This window comes from Protopterus annectens, chromosome 3.part0 (assembly GCF_019279795.1).
Source record: "Protopterus annectens isolate FY-2018-M chromosome 3.part0, PAN1.0, whole genome shotgun sequence".
NCBI lineage: Eukaryota > Metazoa > Chordata > Ceratodontiformes > Protopteridae > Protopterus > Protopterus annectens.
In genome coordinates this window covers 828994654-829008976 of record NC_056731.1, presented here as the reverse complement: position 1 = coordinate 829008976, position 14323 = coordinate 828994654, and the positions used below count along the sequence as shown (strand labels likewise).

Genomic DNA, 14323 nt, shown 5'->3' with positions numbered 1-14323 from the left:
ACCACTTGTGACTGGTTTAAAGTCGGACCTGGAGCCCGTTCATGTTGTTCATGGAGTCCTTTCTGCTGTAGTTACTGTTCCTGGTTCCCTTTCATATCCTAAAGACATGCAGAAAAATGAACTGGTAATCTTACTGACAATCTTTTAAACTGCCCTGATGGTCTTTTTTCTTTTCTTTTTGAGTGCACCTCCCTCCAAGGTGAAGGACTGCTAAATTCTCCAGCACTTATTTTCTGCCTTTCACACAGTGATTAGTGAGATAGGTCCTAGCTCCCCCACAACCCTGAACTGGATAAAGCTGATATATGAAAATAAATAAAATGAAAGAGCCACTGAACAGGTTTCATTTTTTTAATGTACCTCTTATAAAAGAACTGCCCATTTTCTGTAGCCTCTGATTAATTATACAAGCCCAATTTAGCTAGTCTTGGCTTGTGCTTTCACTCACTCTACATATGCAGTCAAATGCCTGTCTAATGTTTCTGTAAAGAACTATACTTAGTACTGTAAACGTTTTACCTGTTGTAGTTTATTGAAACGATGAATCTCATCAATAAAAATGATTGTTTTTCTCTTGGTGAGTCTCTGTTCATTCTGAGCTTGCTTTATAATCTCCCGAACGTCATTTGTTGATGCACTTGTTGCTGAGAGTGTGACAAACCTAGTGCTGCTCTTTTTGCAGTTGTTTGCTATAATATGAGCAAGGGTGGTCTGGAAAAAGAAAAATTGGAGACAGTTATTTGCAGAGTCTAATAAAAATGAGGAAGGTGACAGATGCTTACTCTGGGGGTCAAATATACTTTCAGATTTTTTTTTTGTATTGTGTGGCATTCCACAATCTTACATCTTAACACAGTACTGCAATCCACACTGCAGAGTAATACTTCTTTAATAGCTTTTTTGTGATGATGTGTGCAGAAAATATAAATGATTCTATAACAGAAAGAAAAGTGCCAATCAGGTCACTTTACAGACATTCCCAAACCCATGTATAGTGACTTTACAAATGCCAGAAGCAAGCAAACCCTTATTTTCATGAGTCCTGTCAGTTTGCAGCAACATTTTTTCTATAAAGAGGTAAAGATTAAGACCTAACAAAATGGGTTTGTGAACACATAGCACTCAGCTGTAACATGGGACAATGCACATCTGCAGTACTGGCTTTACTGTGAATAAGCATTAAAGCATACAAGCTACAACGAACTATAATGAAAAGAACCTGAAGGAGGGACGCACACAGACACAATGACAACAGAAAAAAAAACAGCATTCAGCCATATAAACAACAGCATCGGGAACAGTCAAGGTGTTCCAACAGAATTTAACTTCCATATGCAAACACTTCATCAAACCTTTGCAACTATGTAAAATAAAGAGAAATACTCCTCTTTCTACATATGTGGCTATTATTTCTCACTATCTGGTATCATAGAACAGTGTTTATGCAAGCTTCACAGCCATAAAGTTTTATGTTATATACCCATAATCATCTCTCTTAAAAAAATAAAAAATATTTTACTGCAGTAAAAAAGTGCAAACTGAAAAGCAAGGACATGTGATCACCTACATCCATGGGGGTAAACTACATCAAATATTTGCAATCATGCATGATAAAGTGTCATATTCAAAACAGCAACAATTCAACAAAAAAAATAATAAAATTCTACGGACATTATACAGTTTTCAGTGCTATATTTATTATCACACCATATCCAGTACCTCAGCAGTCTGCCTTCAATGGATAAAATACATTACAACACCTCCTTTATACCCTACTGATCCAATTAAGTAAGTATTATCATTCAAATAAATTCATTCATAAAGTGCTACTATATAAATACACACATTTCATAAGTAGGTACTAGGCTAGCCTATTCAAGCCCAGCCAAAAAGGTACCCTGGCTTTTGCCACCCAAGAAAATTATTTTCCTGTGCCACTGTCAAGCAGAGCCACAGAAGTGATCCCCGGGGTGAATTTCCTATTTCTCATCCAATCATCAAGATTTTTCTTGAAGAGTACTAATGAGAAGCTTTGTTTGACATAGATAGGCAGTTTATTCCAGAGTATGGGAAGTCTCTGGGACAGGAATCTATCCCTCCAGCATCTTCTGTTTATTGTGGTGACGAGGTTTAGGTCCCTAGAGCATGTAGCTCGGAGGGATTGGGACTTCTTTAAGTGGAGCATGTCCAACAGCTCTGGGTTTGACATAGCGTATGTTAGGCAGAGATCACCTCTGAGTAGGCGATATGCGACGGAGTAAAGCTGGAATTTTTTGAGACAGTCTGCGTAGGGCATCTGTTTGAGGCCGATAATCCTCTTTGTGAGGTATTTCTGCGGCCTTTCCAGTTGTTGTAGATGTCTTGTGAGGTACATACCAAAAGGGGCTTTGTACTCGGGTCTAATGAGTGATGAGTAGAGGGGAACAATGACCTCTTTTTTTCTGGATGAAAAACCTTTTGTGATGAGGTGTGCCACATAGAAGGATTTCCTGACTAATGTGGCGATGTGATTATCAAAGGAGAGACTACTGTCCACCTGTGTCCCAAGGTCTCTTATCACACTTTCAGTGTTAACTATACTACCGCCTATGTTGCAGTTCATGGGTACAGAGTTTTTACCAAAGGGGATGACAATGCACTTTTTGGCATTGAGCTTGAGGCCATGGCTTTGACACCAGGCATCTGTCTCAGTGAGGCCCTTTAGTAGGATGTCCAAATCGTTAGGAGTTTCGATTACGGCTCCAGGTTTGCAGTTATCTGCGAACTTCGTTAGCCAAAGACCTTCTGTGTTAGCCTGTACTTCAGAGAAGTAGATACCAAACAAGAGAGGACCCAGGACTGAACCCTGTGGTACTCCACTTGTCAGTGGTCTGAAGTCGGATTTGGAGTCTGCTACTTTCACAGTGTGGGTTCTGTCAGTATGCCAGTTGTCAACCCATCTTGTGACATAGGGATTTATACCTAGTTTAATGAGTTTATCTATAATTCCAGTGTGGGGGATGGTGTTGAAAGCCTTGGCAAGATCTATACAGGCTGTGTGAACCACCTTACCATCGTCTATGGCTTTGGTGACTGCTTCAAAGAAGTCTATTAGGTTTGGGAGACATGACCTGCCTTTTACAAACCCGAACTGGGTGGGGTCCAGAGTTTGGAGATTACCAATGTCATTGTTTATAAGTTCCAGACTTGCAGACCAGGCTCGTCAGGCTAATGGGGCAGTAGTTCAGGATTATTTAATGCAATTCCTTATACAATTACGAATATAGTGATATTAATGCCATTACTACTGTTCAATAAATCCATATCTCGATAAATATATATCTTGCAACAATTAAATGCACACGTAATGTATTACACACTTTTTGCCAATCTGATCTCAAGATTAAGCCCTCTCAGATGGAGTGTTCTAAAATTTAAGATCATCTTACTTTACAAGTCCATTAATTTTTTTAACAATCACCCCTCTACATGTAAATAGTTGGCCCAACACACTAAAAATTAATGTTTCATCGGAACTCCCATGTGTGGTATGCCCATTGAGTATATCACCCAAATGCTCCAACACCCGTACCTTTACCATCTTTTTAGTTTGTCCTACATACCACTTAACATTCTTGCACACACAGCCCAAAATGTACACCACACCGCAAGAACTGCAATTAAACCGATGCTTAGAAACAAACTTTCTTCCATTAATAAATGTACCAGATAAATTCCTAACTCTCTTGCAAATCCTACAGTGCCCACATGAAAAGGTACCTACAGTCTGCCGCTCATCACAAGAACCAAATTTACCCAGAGTGAAAAGTTCTTTAAGATTTGAAAATCTCCCATATGAAAATGTAATATTTCTGGGAAACAAATGGCCCACCTCTTCATCCCAATATACTAAATGCCAACTATCCACCACCAATTTTCTTGTAATTTCAGAGAAAGGGAAATATTTGGTCATGAAATAGATGTCCCTCTTACCACCTACCAACCCATCACCTCTCCCTTCCTTTTCTGCCCTGAAGTGGTTATCATCAATCTGCCTATATTTACAAGATTTTCTTCCATTAACTTCTTCCACTGCCAAATCTAGCAACTCATTGCTGTAACCCTTACCTAACAACCTACTTAACAACTTCCTGCAGATATCCACCCTTCAAGCTTTCCTCTCAGGTGTTGCAAAATATACGCTTACATTCCCCAGCAGGAAGGGGGGGGGGTCAATCAAATGTGGGAGTGGCATACTGAAAGCATGTAAAAATTGACAGCCATAGGTTTGAGAAAGGGCCTATGTTGGATAATATTATGCCTATCCAAATAAAATTCAACATCTAAAAACTGGATGACTTCCTTAAATTCAGAAGAAAATTTCAAACCATGAGGGTTCTTATGTAATCCTTCCATAAATGACAGGAACTCAGAAGGGGAGCCTTTACAAATAAGAAACAAGTCATCTATATATATCGCTTATACAGCATGACATGCTCCCTAAAAATCTCTGTACTATACATAAACCTCCTTTCAAATTTCCTCATATAAATAATTGCGTAAGAGGGGAACATACGGGGCTCCCAGTACCTTTCCTTTTTTCAGTAAATAAACAACTCCTTCAAACAAAATATAATTATGAGTCAAACAAAACTCCAGAAATCTAATAACAAACATAGTACGTGGCCCTTCACCATAATATTCCAAACAACATCCAAGCCCCACTCAACCTTAATGTTGGTATATAGAGCATTAATATCAATCATGGGCCAACAAAACAGCTCGTTCTTCACATGTACAGGAGTCCTACACAAATAATCCTTCAACAGAGAATCCAACAAAATGCCCACATTTTCCAAACAGGAATGTATTCCAGAAACCAGTCTTCCAGGGGAATCATTGAGATCTTTATGAATCTTTGATATGGCATAAAGTATTGTATCAACTGGCTTGGACACATGCAATTTTTTTCACATCTTTAGCAGTGAAAAAGACCAATCTTTCACCGCTTCCACCCTTCTCCATTCTAAGTTATCCTCTTCTCTATATATTTTCTTCATCCTCCCGCAGTTCTGAATTACCTGTCCACTCCACATCTCCTTCAGCCCATTCCGCACTGCTGTAATATCTCATCAACATTCTTAAGCACTTCTACTCCTACCATTTTCTTAAATGATAACTTTCGCAACTCCTATCTTTAACCTGGCTCCATGGCATACAGGGATGGAACCCTGTCTGCTAGGTGACCAGGGCTCGAGGTGGCACCAACACTGGAAAATAAAGGGGAAGAAGTGAAGGAGCACAGCACCCGCACTTCTTCTGGAAGGACTTCAGGGTCTGCATGCAATTAAAGGCACACAGGACACTGCAATCCTCCTGGTGGCAACTGGACAGATCATTACTCATACATATGCTACTTGGATAGAATGCCTCCTGCCAAATTGGGGGGCCATTCTCTGTGGACAGTCAATTTCACATCATCTCAGCAGCACCTTGTCAGATATGCAAGTGCTAAGGGCTAGGGACAAAAAAAAAATTGAAAACAAGTCTAAACACGTCTTATGGTTGGCTGGATGACTACCCGTTTTAGCCATCGCTGACCTGATGAAGGAAACAAACAAGTTGACGGACCAAAAGAGGGTCTGATAGTCAGCAGGCAGTGGAGGCAAACATTCACAAAATCTCTTTGCTACTCCAACCTTCAATATCATGTACTCATCTTCCAGCAAGGCAGCACTTCCTCTCCCTCCTAGCTTCCAATCATACTTGCTAATACTTGGAGAGGCAACATATCTCTATTTCTACCCTTCCACATCATTATCGTGTCCTTATTCACCAGAACTCTACCATGCCAACTAGCTCATCAACACTCATCCAATGAAAGGGTGCACTGCCTCCTCATTCTATGTTTTTCATTCCACACAACATGTATATCCCATCCCTCAATCCCTCCACTAATACTTTCTCAATACTCATTAAACTCCCCCATTTCAAATATCCGTCAAGTCTTAGGCAACCACCACATTATGATCAATTACTATAAAAACTTTAATTGCCATGCCCATCAAATATCATAAATCACAGCTTAAAAACCTCTGGATAATCCCTACTAAGCCATTATACAACCAAAAAATTCACTTCTTCTCATTAGCCACAGTATTGACCAAATTACGTCTACAAAGACTTTACCATCCCTCCCATCCCAGTAACAGCAACTCGTCTTCCCTTTCATACAATGCCTCACCCACCCAGCACTTCATATCCATTCCCCCTAACATCACACATTTCCTTTCTCTTACTCATGGTCTCTTGCAGCATGATTAATCTCTTCCCTTTTCTTCTGTACTTATGTCACTTCACATCCCTATATGACTCTGTACTTATGTCACTTCACATCCCTACATGACTACCTCACCCCTATGTTCCACGTCAGAAATCTCACAAGCATCTATTACTCCCCCTCCCTCCTCCTACGAGTACCCCAACAATCCCTAAATCCTATTTTATTTTGCTGCCATTCTGGAGCTGGTTCTTTGGCCCTTAAGACCAAAACATCCCAACACCCCCCACACACAAAGCTGCAAGCTAGCAAATAACCCTTGCCCCAGATGACAACTCCCCAAGCCTACCAAGACCAACCTTCATACCCTAAACCACCTGACCATTCCATCTACCACCTTTCCTCTTAACATCTCTAGTACCCTACTCACAATCCCCCTCCACTAACTGCTTTTCCCCTGCCAAATCACATCATCCCTTCTCCTACTCTTAACTCCCCACTAGTTAAGCAAATTTTCAGTTTCACCAATACTGAATAAACCCTTTGCCCTCTCCTCCATGCCTCTACACCCACACTGTCCACAGCCATCCTTTTTGTCACAAACTATAAAGCACCTCTACTTCTATACAGTGCACTTCCATCTTCTTAACTAACAGTGTATCATGCTAGTCCTATCCCATTAGGAGAAAATATCCATTTCTTATATTCCTTCCAGGTAACTTCTTCACAGTAAATATCCTTACATCAGGCACTCGGCCATCTTGTGCATCATCTATTACCCGACTTCAGACTTACCAGATATTACCATACAGAAATTTTAAGCATACTTTACCCTATAGCCCCAGTCATAACAGAACAATTATAAATAAGCCCATAACAACGAATATAAAACAAATACAAATCTTATGCACCTCTATGCTCGAACAATAAATTTCCAGAAATCAGGTTTTAGTGAGACTATAACCTTTTTACTGGAGAGTTCCTTCTATAAGCAAGTGTTGCACTAAGTCAGAAAAGACTTTTTCTCATTTCTTCCACCAAAGAGGTATATGTAACCATGGTAAGGTCTGTAGATCACACCACTTTATCAGAGTGCTATGAAGATATATGTGGTTATGCAATATGCATGAGGCATGCACCAATGTTCAGACAAGTGCCATATGAAAAGCTCAGTAAACTTTTGTTTTAAAAAAGAAATTCCTTAAAGGAAAGAACATTAATAACCCGATGCAAAGTTACAGGATGCAATACAGCTATGATATCCATAACCATCAAGCTCCATGTTTATTTATCTATGTTTTGTTGACTGGGTTAGTCCCACTATAGATTAGTAGCCTCTTTTCAGGGGAGTCCGTAGGTGGCATTTATACTGTTAGAGGAAATCTGGCAGGGCATCAGGTAACTTCCCCTACTGAGTTTGTTGGCAAGTGGGACCATTGTTGCTGTGATGCTTCCTTTCCGGGCTAGCAGGTGGCTCGGAGAAGCAGGGGGATTGCTGTCAAGGTGTCAAACTGTTTTTAAAGTTTCATGAACAGTTCTGCGGTGCTGGAGGAAAATCAGAGTGTGTATTTGTTGGCAGATGTTGGCAAGTAGAGGAAGATGAGCAATTGGAAAGTGAAGTCAATCAAGACTTTTTATGGTGAGAAAATTCTGAATTCCAGGAAGTTAAAAAGGGGAGCGGATAAGAGCGGTGATGGCAATTGGTCCTTCACAGGATTCAGAGTGCAGGTTCCAGCAGGAAATGTTCAATGAAGATGCTATGGTTGGAAATGAAGTGGTTGTTGCAACTCTTCAATCAAGAGGGTTGCAGGATGATATTTTGCAGGACTTGGTGAGCCTGAATGTGGCAAAGACATCTCTTGGGGATAATGGATAAAATACAAAAAGGGGATTCAGAATTGTTAAGCAAAGATGCTGTTGAAAAAAAAATCGTATGAGGACATGGTAAGAGAGAAGGGAGGAAAAAAAGGAAAAATACAGGAATCTGAAGTAAAGCAAAGGCTGAATTACACTGAAAGGAATTTTAGTAAACAAGACAAAGGACTGGAAAGATATGAAGTATAGGAGAAATATAATTTCTCCATTAGGAGCCAAACCTTCTGAGGTAAGAGCCTTTATTCATATAAGTGACATGATTTTTTTTTTAAATGGACATGCATTGTAAACATTTGGGGGGGAATATGACTAAAAGAAAAACTGTGCTCTTTGGAATTTGTGTGTTTAAAGCTTTTCATTGAGAAACAATAAATAAATAAATATACATATAATGTAGGACTGAAGCTGTAAAGAGACTTTACATATATTAAATGTCTTTTTAAAGAAATAATTGATATTTTTAAGGTTTATAATACTAGAGGTTTATGGACTGGGGATAGGATTGCAATGCTATATTGAAAATGGAAAATGATTTGTGCATATTCCTAGTATTACAAACGTTGAAGGAAAAAGAGGCTGTAAAGTATTGGGGCCAACTGAAATTCTGTTTTTTCTGTGGAAAGACAGATCATTTGATTGTGATTTGTGTTAAGAGAAAATGTTACATATGTGGTGAAAGAGAACATTATGCAAAAAATGTGAATTAAAATGCTATAAATGTAGTAAGAGTGGGCATACATGGATGGACTGTAAAGAGGGGAGGGATGAGTTAAAAAAATTAAATGCGTTAGAGCAACAGGAACATGTAAGAGAAGAAATTGAAATAATTAAAAAAGAAAAGCAAGGAGATGCAAAGGTTATGAATAAAGGCAGAAATAAGAGAATGAATATAACTGAAATACAAAAAGACGAGGCGTTAAACAGAAGTGTCTGAAATTAGTGATGAAGAAGATGCTGGAAAAGTGTGAAAGGAAAAATTAATTCTATTGACAAAAGGGTACGAAATAGAAAAATAAAATTTACAAGCCTAAATATGAAAGAAAAAAAAGAAAGGAAAAGGATGAAGGATTAATTACATTTATCCTAATATATACCTTGGAAAAGGAAATAGATAATTGTAGAATATCTACTATAAATTTAAATAGTTTAAAATGTGTAGCTAGAAGATTAGTTATTATAGAATGGTGTGAAACGGTGAATATGGATATTTATAATATTGGAAGACACAACATTATTAAAGAAAGAAGATAGGCTGCAAACAAAATTTGTATGGAATTTAGGTCAACATACTTGTTCAGGAATAGGAATTCTACCAAAGAAAACAGTTACAATTCTGGGTATAGCTTTAGTAATAATGGGACGGGGAACCAATAAGACTGAAAGAGAATGTGCACAGAGTAAACAAAGAAAGGGAAAATATGTTAATCAAATTCTAAATTATGTGTCTATAAATATGGAAATTATCATAGCAAGAGACTAATTGAGATTTAAGAAAAAAAGGTGGTAACATTAAGAAAGTTATAGAAATTATGGGATGTTGTATAGTGAGCATTTGGAATAACAGTGACTGGACATATAGTAGGGGATTTTTTACAACAGAGATTATTTTTCGATATCTGAAGGATGACAGATTATGGAAGAAGGTATAATAGAAACTGTTTTTTCAAATCATAGAGCCATTTGGATAGAGATAAAAGACAGAGAATGGTATTAAGATAGGAAAAGGTTTAAAAATATTAAAAGAGAAACAATAGAGGGAAAATGGAAAAAATGTATTAGAATTATGGGGAGATCATATAAATGAGACAATTCAACAATTGGTCAGAATGGTGGGTTTCTTTTAAGAATAAATATAAAAAATCTTATATAACGTATAAAAGAATAACTGGAAAGAAGTAAAGAAATAGTATGACAAGTGAAGAAGCACTTGACAATCTAAAAAACTAAGGATTTTATTAATGGACAAAAAATGTATAGTATAAATCAAGGGAAAAAAATCAAAAAAATATTTAAACAGAAACACTTTCTCCACAGGAAAAAAGAGGAGGTTGCGCCAACTCTTAGTAAAATAATGAAAGAGGATAGTGTGATTAGGGAATTGAAAGATGAAATGTGATTATGTTCAAGAAATATTTGGAGATAAGAAGACAAACAAAAAAAAGTTGTATGGAAAGTGAAATCGTTATCAGATCAAGATAATAGGGATTTGGAAAAGAGAACAACATCAGAAAAATAAGAAAGTGCATTAGGAAAACTAAATCTAGAAACAGCAGCAGGAACAGATGGGATAGAATACAATATAACAATTTGACAACAGTACAAATAATTGCTTTATAAAATTGTTAAATGAATGGCTGGATGTGGTGTTTACTCATAAGGAACTATGTAGTGGGATATTTAAACTTATATGGAAAAAAAAGGGGGGGGGGCAGAAAAGATATTCAGAACTGGAGGCCTATAGTATTGAATAACACAAATTACAAAATGTTCATGAAAATCATGCAAAAAGGATGGAAGCCAAACTTTTACAATCTTACAAGATAATTTAATGTTAAAGGTAGAGGACACCAAGAATTATTAATGGCTGTTAGAGAATTAGTGGGCGACATATTAAATAGACATGACAAACTGCTAATTATGGTAAATGATTTAAGCAAAACTCTTGATTCCATACAAAACAGAATTCTATGAGATATATTTAATTCTTATAATATGTGTGAAAAATAAAGAATGTGTGTGTGTTACTGCTTACAAATACAATAAAGTAAATGTTAATGATTAATGGGTGGTTAAGTGAAGAAATTAACATTAAGGGAGGAATTAGACAAGGATGCCCTTTCAGTGGCATAATATTTGTATTAGTAATAAAAGCAATAACAGGTTATGTTAATCATGACAGGAAATATGTAACTAGTGAAAGAACTGATACTCCTATCAAGCTATATTATACCAATGACATTATATCAATATTTAGACAGTCAGTTGGGACGCAAGAAGTATTATTGCACTTAAATAATTACTTACAAAAATAGACATTAGTTTGAACAAATAGAAAAATAAAGGTGTTGGGTACGAGGGTAATATAAGCGAAATCAAAATTACACAAAATTTTTTTGTGTTGATGAATTAAGTAATTCATCTGATGTGCTGTGTCACATGACCATGCAGCATAAATCACAACCAGTAGAATACCTGCACGACAAGTTATACTCAAAGTTTAACTCGTGTGTTCAGTCATGCAGACCATGAGTACTCACCCAGTAGTAAACTTTTCTAACTAATTCATTGCTTAGTTGCTACATCTGATGAACAGTTAAGAGGCAAAAGAAAAAACAAGAAAGCCAACATACAACTTTCCTTTTAGGTCAATCTCTCAAGTGGAAACTGCACCTAAATATATGCTGCAATTGCCCTTTAGTTGTCAGATAATAAACATTCCAAGTCCACTGCTGCTACACATAATTCTGCAGACTTTCATAAGAGCAGCTTATTTAAAAATGCAATTGTCATCTTCAACGCTTATCTTTATGCCTTTTACCATTAACAGTACAGCTTACAATTTATAGACAGATATCAGGGTGGCTCTATGCTGCCAAGAAATAAAACAAAGACAGCATTCATTTAATTCTCTTGAAAACAAAATTTTGTTTAAAAGATGAAAGAATGTGTGATATACAACAACAGTAGAACATGCACTACACAGTACAACCCACGGACAACACTACACGTACAAGTGCTATGTGATTTTTTTTTATAAACAATACAACTACCCAAATGTCATGGTCCATAGTTGTGGACTATACATCACCTCTTTGCCTGTGGAGTAGTATACCATGCATACGCCTGCTGCATGGGGTCCTGTGCTGCCACTGCCGTCCACCATCTCTATCACTGCTGGTCGAAGAAACAATAGCTGGAGCTGCAATGCTATCATGGGAGAGTTGTGCACTAGATGGACCCATGCAATAGCATCCTCCATACAGTAAAAGGGTCAAACTGTAGGGAATCCCCAGAATCAACCAGTCAATGTAAAGGGGCTCTCAGCAGACCAAACACAATCTCAATGACAATCCACGTCTGGGACAGAGCATTTTTCTAGAGCTCCTTTACTACTAAACAATACATTTTCCAAAGTAATCCTACAGACACTATCAACTGAAAAAGTTTGCACTTACCAAAAAGGTGACCTTCAGGTATCCTATCATGCAGGAAAAGGGAGAAGAGTGAGCTTGTGTGCCACGTGAGAATTACAGATACTGCCAGGATGCAAGGCTGAAATGTTGATGATGTACTCCCATGCATCACTCACTACCCAGCAGTTGATGGAATGGTAACCTTCTTGTTCTAGTAACACTCTACACATGGTCCACATACAGTTCTAATATAGATGTACTCTTATCGCACCAGTACCTCAGAAAATTTGTTATCTTGTACAGGGCATGCATTACTTGAGCACTGTTCTCAGATGACATAGGGAGATAAATATATTAAGAAGAAACTAACATCAACCACCAACAGTCTTTGCTGAAGTAAGCCTTTTTTATATATAATGTAAGATTAAGCCCTGCAACCTGGTCATTACTAATCTGGTTTTATGCCAATGGGAAGCCAATGTTTTTAACACAACAGAGATGAAGAATGTTAGGCTTTAGTTATCATATCTGGGTGACATTTTTATTTTATGAAGTGGAAATGTCAATCTGCTTGATAAATGTTTAACAAATTGAACTCAACTACCAGTTTTTTTGAAGTTGACTTATACATACTCTAACATCAATTAAATATTTACATGTAACAGTACTTAATGGTAACTAAATAAATAATTTCCTGTAAAATGATATTTTCAGTTGCCTGCATTTTAGGAGCAGTCATCCCCTACGCCAAAATCATAACTAAGTGAAAGACCAATTGGTTCACCTTTCGGGGGATAACATCAGATGATAGATTTTCAGAAGAAACAAAAATGTTGTAAGAATGTGATTATCCAGTACGCTTACTAAATTTACTTATAAAAAAGGTTATAGATGGAAGATTCTTTTTACACTTTTTACATCTGAAAAATCACAGTCTAAGGAATCATTACATGATACATATTTCACTAATGCTATGGATTTTAACATACAATTCAAATGTGGAAGTGTTTAAAACAGTTTCTGTTAAAAATTGGAGAATGACATTCAATTAGGACAGTTTAATGTTTTGGGACAAGAACAGATTTTTACATACCACACCAAGAGAATTTTGCAGAAGAGTACCATGGGACCTCTCTTGTTCGGTATATATTTCTCGGAGGTACAGGCCAACATGGAAGGACTGTGGCTGACCAAGTCCGCAGATGACTGCAAACTGGGCACCATAATCGACTCTCCAGCCGACACAAGCATCCTCCAAAAGGGCCTCACAGAAACAGACAACTGGTGCCAGAGCCATGGCCTCAAGCTAAACGCCAAAAAGTGTATAGTCATCCCCTTTGGCAAAAACAAAGTGCCCACAAATTACCACATAGGTGGTAATCCATTAAGTACAGAAGAAGTAATTAGGGACCTGGGGACCCAAGTTGATAGCAATCTCTCATTTGACAACCACGTGGCCAAAGTGGTTAGAAAAACATTTTATATAGCCCACCTAATCATGAAGGGATTCACATCTAGATCAGGGGAGGTCATCGTGCCTCTTTACTCATCCCTCATCAGGCCCATAATTGAGTACAATGCCCCTTTTGGGATGTACCTTACCAGACACCTGCATCAACTGGAAAGACCCCAAAAGTACCTCACCAAGAGGATCAAAGGGCTCAAACAGATGCCATATGCTGCCCGGTTAAAGAAACAACAGCTCTACTCAGTGGCATACCACCTGCTCAGAGGCAATCTGTGCCTGACGTATAAAGCCATGTCCAACCCGGAATTAATGGACATGCTGCACCTCAGAAAATCCAAATCCCATCGAGTTACGCGCTCGAGAGACTTGAACCTCAGCAATGAAATAAATAGGACATGCTGGAGGGACAGATTCATAACCCAGAGGCTCCCTTCACTCTGGAATAAAATCCCAGTCCAGGTTAGGCAGAGTCCCTCATTGACTCTCTTCAAGAGGAATCTTGATGAGTGGATGGGATATCGTAGGTTTACCCCGGGTATCACTTCTGTGTCACTGTTAGACAGAGGCACAGTATACTAACCTCGAAAA

At 37.8% G+C, this 14323-nt stretch overlaps 2 protein-coding genes across 2 annotated transcripts in view; one reads left to right on the top strand and one right to left on the bottom strand.

The window, feature by feature from the left end:
- Positions 1–14323, top strand: part of MYLK4 (myosin light chain kinase family member 4) — a 1154879-nt gene that overhangs the window by 112660 nt on the left and 1027896 nt on the right. The gene's annotated exons all lie outside the window — the stretch shown is intronic.
- Positions 1–14323, bottom strand: part of WRNIP1 (WRN helicase interacting protein 1) — an 856108-nt gene that overhangs the window by 812592 nt on the left and 29193 nt on the right. The window contains exon 2 of the mRNA XM_044065165.1: positions 520–711. Coding sequence (XP_043921100.1) covers positions 520–711 — 192 coding nt within the window. The remainder of the gene's footprint in view (positions 1–519; positions 712–14323) is intronic.